Below are 24,062 nucleotides of genomic sequence, written 5' to 3'. Positions count from 1 at the left end.
CCAAGAAACAAACAAACGAAACAACATGATGCACTCATTAAGGGTTTTATCATAAAAGGAACCAGAGAAAATTGGGTGCCACAACCACCTAATATCTATTTCTAGATACCTGTCCTAAATTATTTCTCCCTCCCACACCTAAATTGATAGCACTCTTGAAACATCTTTCCTTGTGAGAAGTATCTTTGGCTTTGTAGTCTGAAGCTCAGACTCTGTTCCTGCCTCTACCGATGACTCAGGGAATGATCTTGGAGAAGTCATGACCTCGCTGAACCTGGTTTGCTTTTAAGCACTCTACAGGGATAAGGCAGGACATAACTAACCAAAACGATGGCCTAAAAAAGCCAAACACCTTGGACTTCCTACATCAATACAGAGCTGTTCAGCAGAATGGAAAGGTGGATCCCATCCCAAGCAGAGCAGACAGCCAGAGCCACTTGATGCTGAGCCAAAGCAAATACCACCCCAAAACATGCTGCTTTAATATCACAATGTCTCCATCTCTCTCACTGTTTAAGGTTTCTTTTGAATCCATTTATTACAAGTTAGGGCCCTTTACAATTTTAGACAGAATCTCCAATTTTCACATTCCACATCTCTCTTTTCCTAACAAAATGTGAACAAAACAATTTCCAGAGTGAAAAGCCTTTGATTCATGATGAAATGTCCAATGGTATAATTAGATTTGCGACAAAAAACTGGAACTTATCCCATAACTATCATTATTAAAAAAAAAAAATCATTTCAAATAAGCAATTTCAAAAGTGAGAAAAATTTATTTTTCATGTACTGAACTCTTATTTTAAGAGACAAATATTAATATGCCTTGATTTTCTAATGTTTTCTACAGGAAATAGAATAAAATTTTTCTCCATTTTATCAACCTTGAATATGCTAAATTCTAAATTCTGAATTTTATCAATAAGAAAACTTAATGAGCAAAAAGGATAGGCATTTATCTCCAAAGATACGTAGCAATTCTGGCCACCCATAGATCAAAATTAAGTATTTCTTTCCAAATTATCTTCAGAATAAAAATATATTAGTCAATATCTATTACCAGCCTTTGCAAAACTAAATTATCATCAAAGACCCCATCCAGTAGAACATCTAAAAACATTCAACAAAACACAGAAAATATCTTTTAGAAACCATGGCTTATCTACATGAAAGCAAGAGGAACAACTTGCAAGAAACAAACAAACAAACAAAAATAGCAAAATAGCAACAAGAGCAAATCCACAGGGTCAATAAGCCCTGGAGTCTAGGACAGCCCTGAAAGACTGTGACAATCCTTGGGGACTTAGGGTCTGAATTAGAAGGACCATTTGAACTCTAAGGTCAGAAGACCAATCCGAGGGCTATGGGGGAGAGGGTATTGATGAGAGACCACCCAAAATAGAACCAGGATACTCTAAACATGGCATAGTCAATTGGCCAGTTAGGGAAAAAAAAAAAAAAGATAGTAGGGACATGTGCCTCTCCCAGCCTTGCCACTGAGTATAATGCCAAGAGAAAAGAAAAGAAAAAAAGAATCTCCAAGGACATTCCTCATTCCTAATCATAAACCTGCAATTAGTTTTGGGGCTGAAATTCACATGACTTCTGTGGTATGAAAATGACAAGCCAAAAATGAATTAGTCTTGGCCTTGCCCCAACTCTTTCTCTCCCTCTCATACATATGTGTATACATAGTTATATATGTGTGTGTGTGTGTGTGTGTGTGTATGTGTGTGTGTGTGTAACTATATATACATATATAGCTTTAAATAGATATATAGATGATAGATAGATATACAATATCAAACCTATACCTCATCAAACTTCTAGATTCAATGACCAATTTAAAGAAAACACAGAGGACAAAAGAACATGCTAAATGATACCAAGATCTAGACTATGGCAAATTTTTCAATACAAACGTAGCAGATTTTATTTTCCAAAAATGCATGGAAATGTCTCCTATCTCACATATTTTTCTATAATGTGACCTTGTCATTCCTCCATTCCCCCTTGAATGGAGGTTGTGGCTGTGCCTACTTTGACAATTAACTACAGCAAAGTAGAGAATTAAAGCTGTACCAGTTGCAAATGTAACCATTAAATGGCCTAGCATCTTCCACTTCTTAAGTCTTGGAAGTCAGCTGCCATGTAGCAGGTGCAAATAACTCAAGATTACCATAATGTGAGAAGCTCAAGCCATATGGAAACACCCTGGAGGATGAGATGCCATGTAGCAAGAGAGAGAGAGAGACAGAGACAGAGAGACAGACTGAGACTGAAAGAGAGATAGAGATATACAGAGAGACAGGCCAAGGAATATTAAGGGGTTAAACATGTGAGATATGTGAGTGAGTAAAGAAGTCATCTTGGACGACCAGTCCAGTCAAGCCTTCAGATGACATTAGTTCCCATTACTATCTGACTGTAACTGCAAGAGAGACCTCAAGCAAGATGATAATAAATTTTTTTGTTGTTGTTTTAAGCCACTAAGTTACCTTTATGCCACTAAGGTGTCTTGTTATATAGTAAAAGATATACAATCTGGTTACCACCAACAAAGTATAAGGGAAAAAAAAGAAACAAAAACCAAGCAGATTGATGGAAGGGAAACCCTATAGATTAAAAGTTTATAATGGATTTAAGATAATGTGTGAACGTTATTTCGATCCTGACAAACAAATAAATTACATATTTAAAGTTTATTATACTTATGACACAGTTAGGAATTTAATGTTGACTGGATATTTGATAATATTAAAAAATGTCGTTAACTTATTTTAGACTGATAATTGTATTGTGGTCATGTTTTAAAAAAGAGATCTTTAGGAATCTTTTTGTAAGATGTATGGATAATATGGAATGCTGTCTATACTTCTTTCAAAGTATTATAGAGAGGGGATAAGAAGATGGGGGTTCAGATGATACAATACTGCCCATGAGTTGATAATTATTGAAGCTGGGTGATAAATAATCAGATTATTATACCATCTTGTCTACTTTTATATATGTTTGAAACTTTCCATAAGAAAAGTTTTTTATAGGAATAAATAAAAATAAAGTGTTCTTGAGTTGGTGGGACTCTCAAGTACCTCCCAGAAGAAAATAAAATCTTGTCTGGAACACTATAAATTAAACACAAACTCTGAAACATATGCATAAGAATATTAGCTCACAATTTAAAAAGACAAAAAAACAATAACACTAAATACATGAGGAAGAAAGACAACAGGAATAAGAATTAGCCAAGAAAACAAAGTTCAGAATCAAACCTGCAAAGAGAGCAAATATATAAAATAATAAAAAAAAGAGTATATGGAAAAATAATAAAGAAGTCAGGGATGATTAAAACTGACCAATAAGATTTGTAAAAGAACAAAAGAGAACTTCTAAAAATAAAAAAAAGTATAATCTTAAAAGGAAATATTCAATGGACTGGTTTGGTAGTAGAATAGAACCAACAAAAGAAAGAATTAGCAAAGAGAAAGATCTCAAAACATTACTCAAAATATAAAACAGAGAGATCAAAAGATAAGAAACATTAAAAAGCACATAAGCAGAAATGGAGCACAAGATGGGAATGTACAATAAATTTCTATTTGGAATTCCAGAAGGATATATTAGAGTTTGAATGGGTCAAAGACTTACGAAATTCTATAATTAATAAAAAGTACTAATCCCCAGGTTTGGGAAGCCCAATAAATCCAATATATAATAAAAGAAATCTATGCCTATGCAAATTATAGTAAAGCTCCAAAATAACAACAAAAAAGATGATAAAAGCACCAAAAAGAAAATACAGATTATTTGTAGAGCAATGAGAATTATACCAACAGTTTACTTTTATGAAAGTCAGAAATAGAAAATAGCTTTTAGTGCTGAAAGAAAATACTTTTCAGTGTAAAATTATATATCCAGAGAAACTAAGTTTGAAAAATGAGGGTAAGACAAATGCATTTTCAGGCAAACACAAATGAGAGACTTTACCACTGAAAGACCCTCATGGGACAAAATTTCACAAGCCTGGTAAGTACTACGTAAGGAAAATATTTCCGCCTAAAGAAAAATATTTCAAAATGAAAGGTATGAAATGCAAAAAAGAAAAACAAGCAAAGAAAATGGTAAACTAGTGGGTAGTTCTAAAAATATAGATCATGTCTAACTGGACTTAATAATCAAAATAGAAATAAAAATCTGGGTAATAATAGCATATGATTCAGAAAAAAATATTAAAATTAAAGCATTCTATGGTCCTTAGCATTATTCAGGAGAAAAGTAAAAAATGCTAACTTTAGAACTTAAATATGCAAACTAAAATATGCATAATAACTACTAAAAGAAAAGATCAAGTGCATAATTTTAAACTGGTAAAGCAGAAAAGAAGTAAAATAAAGAAAATAAGAAAAACAAAACTATGAACCTAAAAGAGGGCAAAAAGGAAAATAAAGAACAGAGAGGAAGTTAGAAAATAAAAGTAAAACAACATAGTAAAAATGAATCCAAATTTATTAGTCAGCACTATCAATTTAAATGGATTAGACACTTCAGTTTAATGCAAAGATTGTTTTAAAAAATAGATTTTTTTAAAAGTCTGGCTATGTGTGATTTACAAAGAGACCTAAAAAACATGGAAGACTGAAAAAAATAGAAAAATAGATATCAGGCAAGTTCAAATAAAAGTGACCACATCTTTATTATTGTAAAATAAAATAAGCTTTAAGGCAAAAAGCACTACTAGAAACAAAGGGAGACATAAAAAGTTCAATTCACTAAAAAGATACAATAAATATAAATGTAGATGTACTTAACAACAATCAAACAAGACAGAATATCTACATCACCATTGCTATTGACATGTGTTGGATGTCCTAGATGTCTGTCATGAAGGACAAGAAAAATAAATGAAAGATAAAAGAACTGAAAAGGAAGAAATAAAACTGTAATTATTCACAAATGATATAAGCTTATACAATGAAAAATACCAAATAAATCTATGGAAAATCATTAGAATTAGTAAGCTTAGTAAGAGTGCCAGATATAGGAATCAACATACAATAATCAAGTAAGTTTCTCTATTTGAACAAGAAAATAAAACTTTTTAAAAACCACTGTTTACAACACTTTTTTAAAAAATCTATATAAATCTAACAAAAGACATGAGAGGACCTCATACAATGTTATTAATAGACACTGAAAAAGGTCTAAATAAATATATCATGTGAAAGACTCAATATGAAAAATTCTAAAACTGGTATGGAAGAAGAGAAAGGGTAAAGAATTGCCAAACACTCCTAAGAAAAAAACAGGCAGGGAGAATTGGCACAAACAGCCCAGTGGGACTGAAAAAAGGCTCGAAAAACACATACCCACAGATGTGTGTACGCTTGATATAAAGCAGATGATACTTTATTATTTTCATTTAAACTATGGAAAAATATCACACACACTTTAGAATTATGATATATTTTCCAATATAAAAAAAAACAAGTTATTAACCAAACGGCTGTATGGACTATCGACCAGATGCTCTTTGTCATCTAAATGTGATGCCATTTGTAGTACTGGCAAAAATGTCTTTAAAAATTTTGTGAAAGACCTTTTTTTGGTTTTTAATCAATAGTATTTAAACTTTTGTGATTCACACGGTCATAACATACTATAAGTGCCTTACTAATTTTATAGAGATAATTTTTCTAAAGAACAACACACAGGCATAAAATCCTGAGCAACAGAAAACAAGATGGGAAGAGAAAAGAAATGCTCTCGTTCTACTTATTAATTGTTTGCTCATATACCTTTGAATAGGTATCAGGTATAAGATATAGAACCAGGCATTATAAGACATTCAGTGAATGCATGAAATATGGACTTACAGTTCAGTTGGGAAAATAAGGCATAAATACATAAGCAGTTAAACAGCAATTTTAGAATTAAAACAGGTGTCTCAAAGCAGTACAATAGCTACACATGGCAGGTGGTGGAAGGAGAGCCTTTTTAAAAATATTCTATTTTATTTTGTCAATATACAATGTGGTTGATTATTGTGGCCCATTACCGAAACCTCCCTCCCTCCTCCTTGTCTCCCCCGGCTCCCAACAACCTCATATCTGTTTGCTTGTCGTATCAACTTCAAGGAATTGTGATTGTTGTGTCTTCTTCCCTCCTCCCCAGTTTATTTGTGTAGAGCTATTTTAATGTAAGTTTCCACCTGGATTCTCGACCTTTTTTTGATCGTAACTGAAAATCAGTACTTTCCTTCGGTACCAGTGATTTCCTGGAGATGTCTGTTCTTCAGGGAAAGTCTGCTTCTTTCTCTAACTCCCCAAATTATATGGGAGCATACATCACTTATTCTCATGCTCCCATGAACTGTCTTCTACTGAAGTCCAAGTTATTCTTCATTCTGCCTTTCTATATCACTAAATATGCTGATCTCCAGGACACATGGATCCCTTCCTTTATGATTTTAGCAACTATTCTACAATCTTCCTCTCTACATATTCTGTGTCATCTAGTGATATCAATATTGATGCAGATGATACTTTCAACACCCTAGACTCACAATACCCTAACTTCCAAGCTTTGATGAATGTCATCTCCAAAATCCCTCAGGAATAAGTCACATGCTTTGGACTAGGTCATCACTCTCAGCTTTCTCCCCCCCAAACTCTCAAAATTGAAACATCTCCTCTCTGACCAAAGCTATTAATTTTCTTCTTCTCCTGGTCTTATTATTAAGGGATTTACTCCATTCTCGTCATGATCTGCATTTCTTCAAGTCCTCCCCACTTGGGCAGTTTAACAGAACCTTCATCTCTCCTATTCCTCTGCATGGTGCGTTTCTTTAGTCAACCAATTCTTTATATTTCCTGGATATTTCCTTCTGCTACACATACTGCTGAACTCCATTCATAATAATTTCCTCCTCTTCTGCTTCTAGATGACTGAATCTAATGCATTTTCATGCCTCCCTCATATGGTGGTTATAAAAAGTTAATGAGTTAATATAATATAAAGTGCTTAGAGCATGGCCTGACTCATAGTAGATACCCAACAAATTATAGCTCTTAATATCATTATTCATATTTCACTTCCCCAAATGGTATTTTCAAAATCCTTTGTGACAAAACTAAAAAAAATCACTAGAACTGGAGAAACATTACATAAGGTAAGAACATTTTAGGCAGCTCTCTTGAAAGACATCTCAAATCACTGACGCATTTCTTTATACTCATGACAAAGTTAGATTATTTTTTTAAAAAAGCTAAAATGTACAAAATAAAGCATTTTCTCTATACTTTATGGTCAATAACATACTAAGACAAACATTAGAATAAAAAATATAAATGCTTACTCACAGCTTATAAACATGAACTATCTGGATAATTTTTAATAAATCTGAGTTGATTTAACAGACAGCAGGTGCTCAGTATATATTAATGAAATCTTTGACTGTCACTATATTTATTAAGGAGAGTTATCCTATTAAAATCAGATGTAGGATGACTGTGACTAAGTTGTAAACTGCTTTTGTATTCTCCTGTTAGTGGTGAAGAAAATATAACTTAAAACATTTTTTTCAGATTTAAATGAGCTGTCCCTAAAGTATTATATTGAGGACATGTGTCAACACAAGTCCTTTGCCAAGTCTTAAAGAACATTAGCTATAGTATAACCCCCAATAAAGTTCTCTTGGTTTTGGATCAATTTATATTTCCAAGTACTAAAAAGAAAGCAGGAGGGCATGCTAAACATTCTGATGGACACTTACTCTGAGTTTATGTTCTTTCCTGTTTACAATCACAGCTGTGATCTGCTGGTCCATGAAAATCAGAATGGTGACCAACAAAGCAGGGATGGCAGCAGCAAGGTACACCCACCAGGGGTTTCCTCCAAATGGTGGGACAAACCAACCTCGGTTTGGACTTGTCGGCTTGAAGAAGAGAGAGAAGATTTTTCAGAACAATATGAAGCTAAATCACACTACTTGGAGAAAAATCAATGGGGGAGATATATTTTTATTCTTGGAGAGTCAATACATTGAAAAATAGAAACAATCACAGGCTGGAAAAAGATTATTCACTAAATTCTTCCCAAAAGATGTTATTTTTGAGGCAATTCTTTAAAGGAAGGAGAGAAAGAATATAAGCTGTTGGAAAAGAAGGGATGCCATTTTCTGTATTTGGGATGATTTTAAATAAGAACTCAAGAGGGAAGAAAGTAGCTTAAGTTTAAGGGGCAGCCAGAAGAAAACAAAATGTAATATTCAGTAAAGTGGTTGCAAGAAATTACAAAACCACCGTGAATTCTGTTCATGGGTTTTAGCAATTACAATAAAGTTGTTTCTATTGCTCCCAAATTATAATAGCTTAATAATATAACATATAAAAAACTAAAAATATTTTACACATCATAACCAAACAAATTTAAACATTCTGGTCTCTTATTTTACATATAAAAATTATCCATAATAACAAGTTAAATCCTCAGAAAACTAGAAAAAAAATGACATTTTTCCAGTTCTATTTTCTGCCAGCAGATCATATATGTTACTACAGAAAAAAAAAAAAAATCCTATGTTTTTTCTTACCTTAAACAATGCAAATAAAGACACTAGAATAGAATACTATCTATGAATTATTTTCTTCGGTTTTGCTATCTATCACGAAAGCCTACTTCTGTTCTGAGGATTTTTCCATCTTCTGTCTCACCTTGCTCACAGCTCCATCACTGAATCTATCCACATTTTACCTTTACCGGGTTGTGAGCTCGTAAGAAAAGAAGCTTTGTCTTGCTCATCAACGCATTTCAAATCCCCAGTCTAGATCCTGACTCATTCAAGAAGTATTAACTTAAATGAATTAATGATTGAGTGAATGAGAACTTATCTTTGCTAATGAATATATGAGGGCAGAAGCAATGCAAAAAATATTGTGTGCTGTAACATATATTGCTTCCTTGGTAAGTAGCTATTAAACTAAAACTTCTGCTAGCTTAATATTTCTTGGCATATATATGATCTCAGTAGAGACAGTGCGGATTGTTCTAGAAAATAGGTGAAAGAATTGTAATGGAAAATTACGTATGGATATATTGAGGAATGTCTGAAATGTCCTTTTTATCCATTACACTGTACATACCAATAGGTTCATAAAATAAATTTCTTATATCTTCTTTGTAATAATTAAAATTCACATTATAAATAAATATGTATTGCAGGCTGTTTGGTAGCATGCAAACAACATTGAATTAGGAGTCTATAGGCCTGGGTTCTAACTTCACATCCTGATACTACTATTCCTGTAATCTTGAGCATTTTACTTAATTTTTATGAGCTTTAATCTTAACTTTATAAAATCAAGAGGATGATAGTTGCATCACATAATCTCTAGAATTATTTTATAAATAAAGGCATAAAATGTATGAAAATACTTTGAATATTTTTAAATATTCTAAAAATATAAAGAGGAGTTTGTAATGTTATTGTAAGTTTTTTTTTTTTTAAATCAATACAATGTGAACCTTGCATTTAATCCAAGTCTTGGTATTTAATTTTAGCAAAGAAATTAGATTAAATGTATATATAAGCCTAACAAAGGATTGCTTTTGAAAAAAAGAAATAAATAATTGGACAAAATTCACTCAAAGAGATACACAATAAACTAGAATAGGGAAAAAAAAGAAAACCAAAGAGTTCCAGGAATAACCAAAAGATACACATTCACCTACCTTGAACTCGCTTGGCACAATTAGTTTCGGAGTGTCCACACCTACCAGGGCATCTATTATACAAAAGATGAGAATGGACAAGATAATGGCAAAATCACTGATCAGTTTTCTTGCCTGGAAAAATAAAAAAGAAACCAGAGACCACTTAGCACTGAATATACATATTTGCCTGCGTTTGAAATTAATGAAGAATTCTGTGTTTGCTAAGTTTATAGTAACAGCTTCATCAACAAATTGAAGGAGGTGTTACACTGTAGAGAGATTTTTTTTTTTTTAATTCTTTTTGCATTACTTTATCACGTGGCCAGATATAATCTGATCCCACAGAACGGGTCACAGTGTGTGTGTGTGTGTGTGTGTGTGTGTGTGTGTGTGTGTGTGTGTGTGTGTGTGTAGGTGGGGGGTTGGGGGAGTTGGGGGAGGACAATCAAACAAAATACATTCCTGAAATACTGTACAAACACTTGTCTTTATGGAGCACAGAGGACACCTAGATAAGAATGGAATCTGAGCGCATATTGTAAAAATCTGCACAAAGACATAGAGTTCTGTTCGTTATTTGGGAGGTAGCACTGTGAGTATACAGTAAGATATATACTACAAGGTAACCTGAAAACACCAAGAATCTAGAGGGGAATGGGCTACAAATTCCAGTCCACTGAGTGAGGTAAATATCAAGACCTCAGATTAATGTCAAGTGACGGAAGACGGAAACGTGATGTTGTACTTGCTTTGCTGAAAAATATATTTCTCACTCCGAGCTAGTGCTCAAAGTCTCCTGTACGTGGAGCATCTCTTCTCCACTACTTCTTAAGTGTGGTCACCATTATTTGATAACTCTCCAAATTCCTAAGTCTGGGCTGTATGGGATGTAGCATTAAACCCAGATGTTCCCCATGAAGTGGGTATAAAATGGCCATTAATGAGTCTGTAAGGGCATAGGACGATTTAGTTGCTTGGAGGTTGCTCTGTACTCTCTAATGGCACTAACAAGGGCCTAAAAGCATTACTAGAGCACACACACCTGAGTTTCCCATACGATGGGTACACATGATAGTGCATAATTTGAGCATTAAGAAAAATCTACTCAGTCCCTGACCCTTCGCTTGGTGCTAAGGATATCACAGTGAATAAAACAGACACGATCCATTTCCTCATGAAGCTCACAGCCAAGTTATGTACAATAAAATTGGGGTCAATTCAGAGGCTATCATACTATCTCAGGGTGAGCAATCAGTTTCCGGTGTTGCTAGATGAAGGAGGAGAGATCAGTGATTGGACTGAGTGGATGTGCAGTTCTCAAGACAGAGGGTCTCATGGGACTACTGCAGCCACATACTCAGTAGAAACTGAAGAATGAAAATTTCTTGGTGGCATGAGTATGCTACAGTGCTCAATTCTTGGCCATTACCTGGTGTCAGGAGCCTTGGGTGCTAACTAGCAGTAGGATCAAACATGGTCCTTTTGGTCACCAGTGCCCTTCCCTCTTGGAGGGCTGGATTTTACTGGTTTTTGCTTTCTTAAGAAGTACATACCAAGGAAGACTAGGCCAGCTATGGGAACTTTTCACGGCAAGTTAATATACCAATTGTGGACAATAATTTTAAGAACAAACAGATAGCAGGGATCAATTTGGAAAGAAGATATAGTACAGGGGTTATGAACATAGTTACTACAGTCAGATTATGTGGGCTGGAATTCCAGCACCATTATTTATCCATTCTTAGCTTCGATTACTTCATCTGCAAACATAGCCAAAATAATCTCTACTTCATTGGTTTGCTATAAGATTTAGATAAAATAAGCCATGAAATTGCTTCACATGCCTAGAATATAATAAACTCCCCTAAAATAAGTTAACAATCGTTATTTCAAGTTCCAAAAGGCCTCTTGACTGTAGAGACTCCTGGAATAACTAAAAGATATACTGTCAGGAGGTCTATGAAAGGAAGCTTCAACTCCAAGAAACAAGAAATAAAAGCCCAATAATAATGTGGAACTGCCACTCAGAGCTAATTTAGTTGGAAGTATCTGGAATTACTGCAGAAAAAGAATGTTTCCCAGAGGCTCAATACTGGAGGAAGCTCTCATTTCTTAGGTTTTGTGCAAGTAGTGTTGACACATGCAGTTCAGGATGGTCTGGCAAAAGATGGTCATGCGAAGCAGTTTTAGGAATATGTTAGGACGTTACAACCATCCCTCTTGTCCAGTAGGTCATAAATCATTGAAGGACCAAAGGTCACCGCAGAGGTAAAAAAGAAGCTAGATCTTATTTATCACCCTCCCAATTCTCACTCAGAAAATCCAACATGCTCACAACTCCAATATCCCATAAGTTGTTCAAAAGGAAAAAAACAGTTATCTAAAAGACAGACAGCTTTCCTCCTTTTTGTTGTGTTTTGTTTTGTTTAATAAACAAGAGAAGGGAAATAGAGGGTAGCAAATGAATCCAATCTGCGATTCCTTGTAGAAATTCACATAGAACCAACACCTCTGGCCCTGCCAGAGGACAGACCTGCTTGACTGGCATCACTACCAGGCACCTGGGAAATGCTGCTTTTTTAGTTGGGAGGGAAGTCATTCTCAGCCTTCAGTAAATTGAACACCCTGCAAAACCAACATGGCAAACAGGACGTCATCACTGAGGGCCACATGTGGTGCTCCTGATTGGCCACATACACTCCATGAGATAGTGAGAGCAAGGCACATGGTCTCAAGTACCAACAAAAACAAAGTACACTGAAATCTCTAAATGGCTTTAAGAAATTATTTAAGTAGTGACAATATCTAAAGAAAACAATGAACTTTTTTCATAAAAATATACCAACTATATTTTGATTCGGATGGTAGTTAAACAAGTGTAAATATTTGTCAAAATTTATTGAACTGCATACTTATTATCTGTATGTTATACTATGTAAATTATATCTCAATTTAAAATATACCTCCACATCCCCCCCAAAATCCCAGAACTTTTAAATCTAAATCAGTATTGTCTTTCAAATTATTCTCTTTTTAACTAAATCAGTATTGTCTTTCTAATTATTCTCTTTGAAAAACTATTCATTTATTTCAATGGCAGTACTATTGTGACAAATAATTTTTAAATTCCTTTTCTAATTTTATTACTGAGCAAAGACTGTTTGACTACCCACATTAACCATTAATATATATGTCTGAAGGACCCATGATTCCATCCTCTTTGAAATTTATTTTTATTTTTCTTGTTTTAAAATTAATATTTGTTCATTGCAGAACATTTAGAAAAAAATAGATGAACAAAAAAATGTTTTTCAATTCCACTACCTAGGAATAAATTTTAACATTTGTAAATATATCCTTCTTTTGTATACATGTATGTCCATTTATGTGTAAATATAGTTTTTCACATACTGTTTGATAGCTCGTTTTTTTCACTTTTTCTAACTCATTTGATATTTTCTATAATAGTAAGCATAATAATTCCATAGTATTATGCTGAATGTATATCCCAAAATCCATTTTTCTAATACTCTACTGTTTTTAGACTGCTTCCAGCTTTTCACTATAATATAATAAACAATATCACAAAAAAATCATTGTACATATCTATCTAAAGACTTTCCTTACAATACTTTTGTGTAAGCAGAATTATTATGCCAATATGTATTAAAAAATTTAAGGCTTTTGGTATATAATGCCAAATTACCCTCTAGAATGTTATATTGATTTACTAATTTTCACTCTACTCAATAATATAATGGATATTTTTAAAAGTTAAATCCATACTCAAAGGGAAGGCAATCTGTCACCACCAAGGATATTCAAAAAAATATAAAATTGTCATATCTCCTAAAATTATAAATTCTGTAACTTAATGAAGCAAGTGAATTCCTTGCTCCATTCTGAACTCTCATATTTAAGACAGATCTTACATAAATATACCGCCCTCTATGGATGGCAGCAATATGTACAGTTGGCCCTTTGTACCTATGGGTTCTACATCTGTGGATTCAACCAACCATAGATTGCAAATATTCAGGGGGAAAAATGGATGGTTGTGTCTGTAGTGAACATGTACAAACTTTTCTTTGACATTATTCCCTAAACAACACAGGGTTAACAACTAATTAAATAGCACTTACATTGTATTAGGTGTTATAAGTAATCTAGAGATGATTTAAAGTATACACAAAAGGATAGGTGTAGGTTACGTGAAAATACTGCACTATTTTATATAAGGAACTCGAGCATCCATGTACTTTGATATCCAGGGTCCTGGAACAAATCTCCCATGAATACCGGGGGACTATATTCTCTAAAGTATCTCATTAAACTTCAAACACCAAATATTATATGGATAGAGAATAAACACCAAACTACCAATGAATACAGTGTAAATTCTGATAGCACTATATTTGCGTGGTAATAGTCCAGCCAGCCAGTGTCATTTTTCAAAAGTACTTGCTGGAATATACCAGTTATGTTCTAATTTAGGAATACGCTGATATTCTGCAGATATTCTGGAAATCATCTAGTAAATCTGGTTTTCATTTTACTTTACTAGCTACTCTCAGCTGTTTCTGCTGGTTTCTCCTCAGCTCCTCCAAACTCTTCAGGTTGGAGCATCCCAGAGTTCAGACTTTGGTCTCTTTCCTCTATCTATACTCTCACCATAAGTGACATCATTTAGTCTCATGCTTTAAAATACCGTCCACATGCTGAAGAATAAAAAATGTATATCACCAGGCCAGACCACTCCTCTAAATTCCAGAATCATCTATCTAACTACCTGACACCTTCACTTGGAGTTCTTATTGTCATCTCAAGCTTAACATGTCAAAACTAAGTGCTTAATCTCCTTCTGGCTCCCCTTCCCCATCCAGCCTGCCCCAACACTGATACCCTAAACCTTCTCTTTCAGTAGTTTTCTCCATCTTAATTAATGGCAGCTTAATTTTCTCCATTGCTTAGGACAAAAACTTTGAAATCCACTTGACTCTTCTCTTTCTCTCATAGCCTACATCTAACAGGTCAGAAAATTATCTGGAAAATGCATCTAGGATCATGCCATCTCTTACCACTTCCACTGCTATTGCCAGACTGTCTAAGCCCCCAACCTTATCTCCTATGGTTTCCTATATTAGCTTCCTATATGGTCTCTCTCTGCTTCTACACTTGCTCTCCTCCAGTCAATGTGCACCCAGAAGAATCATGCTAAAATTTAGGTCAGATAATGTAGCAGGCAGAATGAAGTAAAATGCACCGCAAAGATGTTTGTGTTCTAATTTCCAGTATATGTGAATATGTAATGTTACATGGCAAGGAAGAATTAAGGTTGCAGATAGAATTAAGGTTGCTAATTAGCTGACCTACAGGTTGGAGAGATTATCCTGGATTATCTGGGTGGGCCCAATGTAATCATAAGGGTACTTATAAGTGAAAGAGGGAGGCAAGAGAGTCACTGTTAGCATAATGAAGTGTGAGAAAGACTTGACCAGCCACTATTGGCTTTGATGTTGAAGGAAGGGGCGATGAGCCAAGGAATTCGGACAATCTCCAGAAGGTGGATAAGGGAGGAAATGCATTCTACCCCAGAGCCTCCAGAAGGAATGCAGTGCTGCTCACACCTTGATTTTAGCTCAGTGAGACCCATTTCAGACATGACCTCCAGATCTCAGTTTTGACCTCCAGACTTGACCTCTCAGATCTAAATTTTTCTTGTTGTAAGCCATCGTGTTTGTGGTAATTTGACAAAACAGGAAACAAATAACTAATTAAATAAATAGAAATATATATACACACGATATGTATCATATATTATATGATGTATATTATATATTTTGTATATATATGTGTGAGGTATATATGTATATTGATTTTGGAAGAAACCCTAGGCAATGGTAGTCTTGTCAAGTGTGGCACTATTACACTCTAAGTACAAAAGCAGCTAAAAAGACAAATGCTAATAAATGTCAGAACTGCAGTTTTTAAAATTTATGTAGAAAAAAGCACTACCCTATTAATGTTGCTAACCTCATTAAAAATCACAGTCAGGGTAATATGTTCTGTATGATACACTCACTTCTATTTCCCTTCCTTCCCCTTAAATTATATAATACAGTTCAGTTACAGCAGAAGTTGCTCCTGGAGAGTGTTTATTATTAAGACATTCTAAGATTTTGCATCCAGTTTAAACTTCATAGTCAAGGAAATTAATTTTTCCCAGGCAACATCTGTATTCAACTCTAAATCCTCTAATTAGAGAAGGCAGGTAGGGGTGCTATTTTAACAGTCTGTCCAGGTCTTATTCTATAATAAAATTAAACTTTAATTTGAACTATGCAAAACTGACAGAACAGAATTAAGAAGTGCCCTAAAGATGTCAAGCCATGAGTACATACAGCATACTAGATACACTCTGGGGTCTGCTTTGAGTCAAATTTTAAGGAGATAAGAATTACTCTCTTTGGGCCCTTCTCACATTTCCAAACACATTAGAAAAAGAAAAGCATATGATTTCCTTTCATTGTTTTACCTTTCATTTCATCAAACTTGATTTCTTTAAGAAACTCCAAAAACAACATGTTTTTGTGTAGGTCAATATATCTATAAAGAAATCAAATTAGAAACTCACAGTTCGCAATTCTCCACTAGCAGTTACTGGTAATAATTAAAAGGAGAAGTGCCAAAGTTTTCATAAGAAAACCTGCTCTCGCAAGATTTCATGCCCAATCCTGTGGATTCAGAGGCCTCAAACCTAGCATGGACAAACACCATAACTCATTGGTGTCCATCCAGATCAAATACTAAGTCTCTTCAGTCTCAAATTTCAATATGCTAGGAACATAAATAATCATAATCTAAGAGAACACAAATGAATATAATTCATAGATAGCAAGACTTGGCATTAAAGTTTTTTTTTTAATGGTAGATGAATGTGCTACAACATATGATAATTCCTCTCTCAACTTATAAAAGAGAAAAGGAGAAGCATGTCTCAATTAAGACTGTAATGCCCCTTTTACATCAGATTGATTTTGGGCTCTTTCATTTACTAATTTTTAATTACAAAAATGGAGGAGAGAAAAATACTTCTGTCCTCTGTAGAATTAATCAGAATATATCTCAATTAATCAAATAGGAAGCAACCAGCTTAAATATTTAAACTACCAAAGCAAAGAAGAAATTAAGTGGTTGGGAAAAGAAATTCAAATAACCATATGCTGTTCTCTAGTTCCTGGGCAAAAACAACCTAATAAATCTATTACAAACATATTCTTCATGAAAGATGATACTGTATTAATTATTGAGACAGTCGTAATCATAGAGGCACCAACAGTGAGAAGCTAGTTAATTTACAGGGGAAAAAAATGAATTTGGTTCCTCTGAAGCCCCAGAGGACATTTGGTTTTCACTTTGCAAGGACTGCAGCTGCTCCTAAATTAACTGGGGGGAAAGGGCCCTGAGCCTGCAGATCAGTTCTCAATGGATGGAGCTGTTACAAAGAGACAAGTACAGCAGCAGGCACCCTGTGGGCTCTCAATAAATACTAATTCATAATGTCAATCCCCTTAATGATCATGGTGCTTGGAAAATGCTAAAGAACAGTGTAGAAAAGCATTTATTTTAGATGAAAAGAAAGTATGCCAGACCAATATGTGCCTTTTGGCAATCACAAAAATGTACAAAACACCATGAGAATTTTGAAATTTGATCCCCCTAGGAGCCAATACTACAAAATGCTGTGAAAGAAATAAATGTTAATATTACTTATAGCAATAAACATAATTCTCTGTACTTTGATTCAATAATATCCACTATAATCAGAATTCAACAGAAGGAAAATCTGATGTAGACTTTAGGACTTTGATGCTATAAGTTCCAAGTCAGAGAGATTTGGAGAGCAAAGAAGGGAGTGGACTGGACAATGCATCTGGGTGGGGCTTGCAGCCTGCCAGTGGAAGTCTCCTGGAAGGGGAGTAGGCCTGGTAAAGCTGTCATGCAGGGATGCTGAGGAAACTGTGGCAATCACAAACAGACCTCTTTTCCATCCTGTCTCCAAACTGGGCAGTAGAACAAGGAACCCAGTGAGTGTGTGCTAGAAGCAAATGATCAAACCACATGGGAAACACTGTGCCCCAATCTGGTCACTATCTTCTAAGTTGAAACTGAAAATCTGGAGCTGACCTAGAGAGGGATAACCAGAGGAATGGGGATCCAGAAAGCACTGTGCAAGAAAAATGATGGTAGTCCTCAAGATGCTGTGGGAGAGTCTGTCTTCAAATAGATGAAGTCTATCATAGGAAAGAGAAAACTTGTTCTGTGTAGCTCCAGATGGCGAGAGCAGACCCCATGGAAAGACTGTGGGAAGGCAGATTTGTGTTTCTGTCAAGAATGTCTGTGGGATACTAAGTTCCTCTTCCAGGAAGCATTCAAGCAGTGTGATGATGACTACTTGTCAGAAATTAAGAGGCCATCTTAGAATAGATGGTGTTCAAAGTCCTAACACAAAATTCATTGATTAAGATCCAATTATCAAATTCCTTGACCCTCTACTACAATCTTCTTGGATATAACTCAAATAAACCATTATAAATGTCAGAACAGACATGTTCATGGGGCCTAAAAAGGAAAGTGGTTTTATAATTTATCTTAAGGTACAAGAATAAAAGTTAAAAAGAATAATTAGTAAGTCATATGTATAAATTAAGGCAACCTGGAAATGGGATAGGAGACCATTTTGTGTTAGTACATGGATTTCAGTGCTATTGACTTTTCTATGATAGACATATAAGCTGAAAGTGTTTACAGCAAACAGGATACCATCATCAAAATTACTACTTCTATCCATAGACTGCTTCTATACCACCATTAAAAGCTCTCTCAAGATATTTTGGTTAATAAGTGCTCCCAACCTTATTTTTCTTAGGGCTCAGTTCAGTTTGACTGTACTTTTTTTTTTTTTTTTGTCATATATCTATAAGAGCTGAAGTATCTGTAGTCTTTGTTAAATGTTTAACAGACTAAGTTGAATTTATAAATAATATCCCTTTGTCATTCTTACCAAAATAAATATTTTAAAAATTTTGGATTAGTAACAAATTTGACTTAAAAATGACTTTCCTTAGTACAAATACCACAAGAACTTGAAAATCTGATTCTTCTTCAGTGACAGCAAAGTCATTTTTTGAATGAGTTTCAGTGGTATGATGTAGCAAAGGAGCTGAATAGGCATTTCTCAAAGGAAGATATACAAATGGCCAACAGGCACATGAACAAACGCTCAACTTCACTCAGCATCCAGGAAATGCAAATCGAGACCACTTTGAGATACCATCTCACTTCAGTTAGGATGGCTAATATCCAAAAGACTGAGAATAATAAATGCTGGAGAGGTTGAGGAGAAAAAGGAACTCTCATACACTGTTGGTGGGGCTGCAAAATGGTGCAGACTTTCAGGAAAATGGTATGGAGTTTCCTCAAAGAATTACAAATAGATCTACCATATGACCCAGCTATTACGCTGCTGGGAATATACCCAGAGGAATGGAAATCATCATGCCAAAGGGATACTTGTACTCCAATGTTTATTGCAGCACTATTTACAATAGCCAAGAGCTGGAACCAGCCCAAATGTCCATCATCAGATGAGTGGATAAGGAAACTGTGGTATATCTACACAATGGAATACTACTCTGCTATAAAAAAGAATGAAATACTGCCATTTGCAACAACATGGATGGACTTAGAGAAAATTACATTAAGTGAAATAAGTCAGGCACAGAAAGAGAAATACATGTTCTCACTTATTTGTGGGAGCTAAAAATAAGTAAATAAACCACAAACAAAGTGGGGGAAAGAAGACACAACAATCACAAAAATTCCTTGAATTTTTTAAGTGAACAGATATGATGTGGGGGGAGGGGAGGGGATGGAGACAAATGGGTAAAAGGGCATGAAAATCAACTACAATGTATATTGAGAAATAAAATAAAATCTAAAAAAAAGTTGGATTAGTAACAAATTTGACTTTAAAAATGACTTTCCTTAGTACAAAATACCATAAGATTTGAAAATCTGATTCTTCTTCAGTGACAGCAAAGTCATTTTTTGAGTGAGTTTCAGTGGTATGATGTCTGATATTTCTATAAGAACCAGACAAATGTCAACCAGTATTACTAGCTAGAATGTGACACAGAATACTGCCCATTATTTCTTACTCATTTTTAATACACTATTCATTTTAGTCTGACAGTTTTTACCATTCACTAAGAAAGTTTCTGAGAAAAAAAGAAAAGAGATTGAGGATGTCCCCTTATTCTTGTAAAGAGAGTTTATAAACTAAACACATCCAACTTTAATAGGATGGTCACAGGCCAAAATGTCAACCAAGAACCATGGTTCTAAAAGTATACTGAGCTGTGGAATTCTAGACTTTCCTGTGTTTTACATAAAAACTAAATGCATCACCTAACTAAAATGCTCATTATGCTTTCATTAAAATTCTTGAAGCCCTACACTTTTTTTTTTGTTCATAAAGCCAGTTCCTCAAAGACTACTATCAACTTACTTAGGTCACAAAAAGGCACCAAAGTGTGATCTCATGGTAGATAACAAGCATTAATATGACAGAAAGATCAAAATGAGTTACTCTCCTTTGAAAACTCAAAAATCTAACTTATTCACCAAGTATATATTAAGTTCCTACTATGGGCCAGGTCCATGAATTACTTGTGTTGTCTTTGTATCCTTACCACCCACCTAGCTTTGAATCAGGTACACATTAGAGTCATGATAATATTTTGTTCAATATTGAATGAATATACTACTAATAGGGTATAGAATATTTTTCTAAGGATACCAAAGAACATTCTGCATCACCTAAATACAGCATAGAGTATATTACAGCTATTGATGTTACATGGAATCTAGTGATTTTCTTTATTTAAATGACAATAACAACCAGGAGATAAACTTTAAAATAATCTTATAATTACATCGATTCATGTGAGGGTTAGAATTTATGAGGAAATTGAACAGTTCATTAAGAAAGGCTTTCTCATGCCCATTACATATATCAACCAGACCCACTGACTGTAACTATACAAATTATCAATAATTTGCCTAAATTATAGGGTTCCTTGGCGCTCTGATTTCTCCTAATCACAATCCTGCTCTATTTTTAGGCTACTGTTTTCATTTTGCCACCACATATGCAGTGATGGCATCAGTGGTCCAGCCTGTGATCATTTCTTGGTACAGGACTCTGGAAGAACACTTCATGTTAATGCCTCGAAGCCATCTGTCATAGAAGATCACACATTACGCTGTGATGTCCTTACTGGAAGTTTTGATGCTGAAAGACTTTGACTAAAGACTTGAGGCTAATGTAACATACCAGTCACAATGTGGAATAACAGACTAATACCTCCCACTAAAAAGAGCAGGAAACACAAAAAAGACAGTTAATGGAGTACTGGCATTCTACCCATGTTCCACCGAGTGTTAGGGCTCTGTAGGCCCTGATATACAAATTAAATACCTGATAGACAGGCTAGCAAAGCCTAACTGTTTCATCTTAAGTACTCATACTGATGAATTGCTAGTGGCTCCATGAATGATGGAAAAAGAGTGGGTCACTGACCTTGATCTAGGCAAAGGTAATGAATGAGGGCCAGAATTAGGGGAATTTAAATGTAAGTGTGAAGGAGAAAGACTATAACAGAATAATTAAGGTGACTATGAAAGGTTTAACTTGATACAGAAAAACATGGAGTGGCATATGTGATGGATATCTTCATTTGTCACACCAGATCCATTCTCTACCTGTCTCATCCATGCTCTCTGTCTTGGGAGGCTAACCTGTGTGGTCTACAATGGGTTCCCTTGCTTTCTAGTTTCCAGCTGGGTTTGGCCAGTGGCAGCCAGAGCAGGCCATCAGAGGGAGAGGGTGAGATCAGAGTACTTATTCCCATAGCTGTGTCCCTGTTAGGAGGCCTCAGGCTGGCTAAATCCCTCAACCCAAGGTCACATCACCTCTCAAGGCAGCTCTACACTTGTCTCTCCTTCCAGGTTCTAGCAACCACTCCCTTTCCACATCCTTTGGACCTGGGATAGTAATAACCCCACTTTTACTAGCACTGGCACCCCACACTCGCTCCTGTGGTTTCTCTACATCCTAACCTCACTCACCTTTGTAAATAATGTCTTTCTTAAACTCCTAAAATTGTCCTAATTTGAACATATCATTTTCCTCTTGCCGGAACCCTGACTCATATATCAAATATGATTTTAAGACTTTGATCCTGGGTAGCTGTAAGGATAGGTGATGTTATCAGCTGAGGTAAGAAATATATGGAGATGAGTAAGTTTGATTGTGAAAAGTAAACCATATTTTGAATTTGCCCCATGAAAATTGTGAATATCCACAGAGAGAGATTGGTAGCAACTGCAAAAGCAGACCTATCCTAAAGATGGAGATAATAATTAACTTCTGGAAATTTGTAAGACTTGATCATTTCTATAAGCACTAGTATAATATAGACAATTTATTTTATTTAGGAAATAGACCAGAAAATTCTCTTTAAAATTACAAAAGTACTAGAGCTTAAAAGGATGTTAACTGTCATCTAGCTGAGTTCTCCCATTATAGGTGAGGGAACTAAAAGGTGCAGTTAGCTATCAAAGGGCACACTGTTAAGTTAACGGCAGTGCTGGCACTAGAATCTACAGCTCCTGGGTTCCTACACCTGTGCTTTCCCACAAAATGAAGCATTTGCCACTACTTGACCAGTTTCCACCAGTCAACAAGTATTGAGTACCTAGTCTGAATCCAACCTTGTGTTGGTTGATATGAGGAATGAAATAGAAGTATAATAGTTTTCAAGCAGTTTACACTCTTAACTGAGTAACAACTCATACAAATGTTTAGAAATGAGAGGACAAAAGAGAAAAGAGTGCGTAAGCTAAAGGAGAATAGGGCATTTTCTATGATAAGGGCACTGTCATTCAGTATTAGCATTTTGAGTTTTTAGAGGTTTGATGTGAATTGTTGGTGTGAGTGAGGAACTGAAACTAATCTTTTAGCCCTGCTTATTTTTACAGCACTAAAAGATAGTCTTATTTACAGTGTTTAAATACATAAGTTTTAATTATAAAATATAATTTGTAAGTATAAGAATCTACAACTATCTGCTCCTACCTATAGAAACCATCCCTCCAAAAGACAACTTAAATTAAAACATATTTTGGCAAATGAGAGAGAAACATGGTGTTCTTGTTATTCATTTGTGTATGTATGCATATTTATATATGTATTATTATTTAGCTGTAAATGTAAAGTGAGTAGGTGTATAAGGGGAGATGACAGACTGAAAACCTACACAAATATTGAACCTTAGAAATCACACATGCCTCTGTTTATTTTATGATTTGATATATACAATTCTAAATTATGCTGAGAATCTACTTAACAGGAATTGTAACTATAATGCTATCATTACTCTATTTTCACATTCTAATGACTTTCTCAGCAGTATTCATCAATGACTGAGAAAGTACCTACTTAGGTTCTTATAAGGGGAGGATTTCTTTAAGTCTGAAGAGCTATCGTCAATTTGGGAGCTATTGCTGGTGATGTCCGCATAAGAATTTAAAATGATAGAGGCTCTAGGCCTGCCCCAGGTTCCAAACCAGCCCAGAGACAGGACAGTCCACACAGCCCCACACTTCAGGCCCACCCAGTTCCAGGTTATCATCCCTGGACTCAAGCACTAGGCTGGCCAATGCACATAGGCTCAGGACTACCCAGTGCCAGGCTGGTCCCTGTGGCTGCACCCTCCAGGCTGAACCCTGAAGCCCCACACTTCAACAGACCCAGGGTCCAGGACCATTCCAAAAGAATCCACCACTGGTTGGCCCCCACAGACCCAGCCTCCAGGACCACCCCTGGGGATCTAGGTTCCAAACTGGCCCCCATGGTCCCAGGACCCCCACCAGACATTGTGGACCTAATCTCCAGGTCAGCATTCACATACTCAGCTTCCAGGCTGGTTCCCATGTCCCCAGGAACCAGACCAGCCCCTGTAATAACTCCAGGCTTCTGGCCAGCACCCAGAATCCCAGGTTCCAGACTGGCCCCCTGGCCCTAGGCTCCATGCCTACAACACCACCAAGCCAGACCCAGGCTCCAGGCTGGTACCTATAGAACCAGCTTCCAATGGACCAGGTTCCAGGCTGGCCCCAGCAGATGCAGGGTCCAGGTTCACCCCAGGAGACCCTGGAGCAGGACTGACCCCTGTGCACCAAGGCTCTAGGAGCATCTCTGCAGGCCCAGACTCTAGACCATCCAC

At 35.5% G+C, this 24,062-nt stretch overlaps 1 protein-coding gene across 2 annotated transcripts in view; it reads right to left on the bottom strand.

The window, feature by feature from the left end:
* The window catches only part of SLC4A4 (solute carrier family 4 member 4), a 355,627-nt gene that overhangs the window by 24,869 nt on the left and 306,696 nt on the right, over positions 1-24,062 (bottom strand). For both annotated transcript variants that reach the window (XM_063107589.1, XM_063107590.1), the window contains exons 17-18: positions 9,730-9,843; positions 7,772-7,933 (exon numbers count right to left, since the gene is read on the bottom strand). In XM_063107589.1, the coding sequence (XP_062963659.1) occupies positions 7,772-7,933; positions 9,730-9,843 (276 nt within the window). The remainder of the gene's footprint in view (positions 1-7,771; positions 7,934-9,729; positions 9,844-24,062) is intronic.

Source organism: Cynocephalus volans, chromosome 9, assembly GCF_027409185.1.
Source record: "Cynocephalus volans isolate mCynVol1 chromosome 9, mCynVol1.pri, whole genome shotgun sequence".
In the NCBI taxonomy this organism is placed as follows: Eukaryota; Metazoa; Chordata; class Mammalia; order Dermoptera; family Cynocephalidae; genus Cynocephalus; species Cynocephalus volans.
This window is presented reverse-complemented; position numbering and strand designations above follow the sequence as displayed.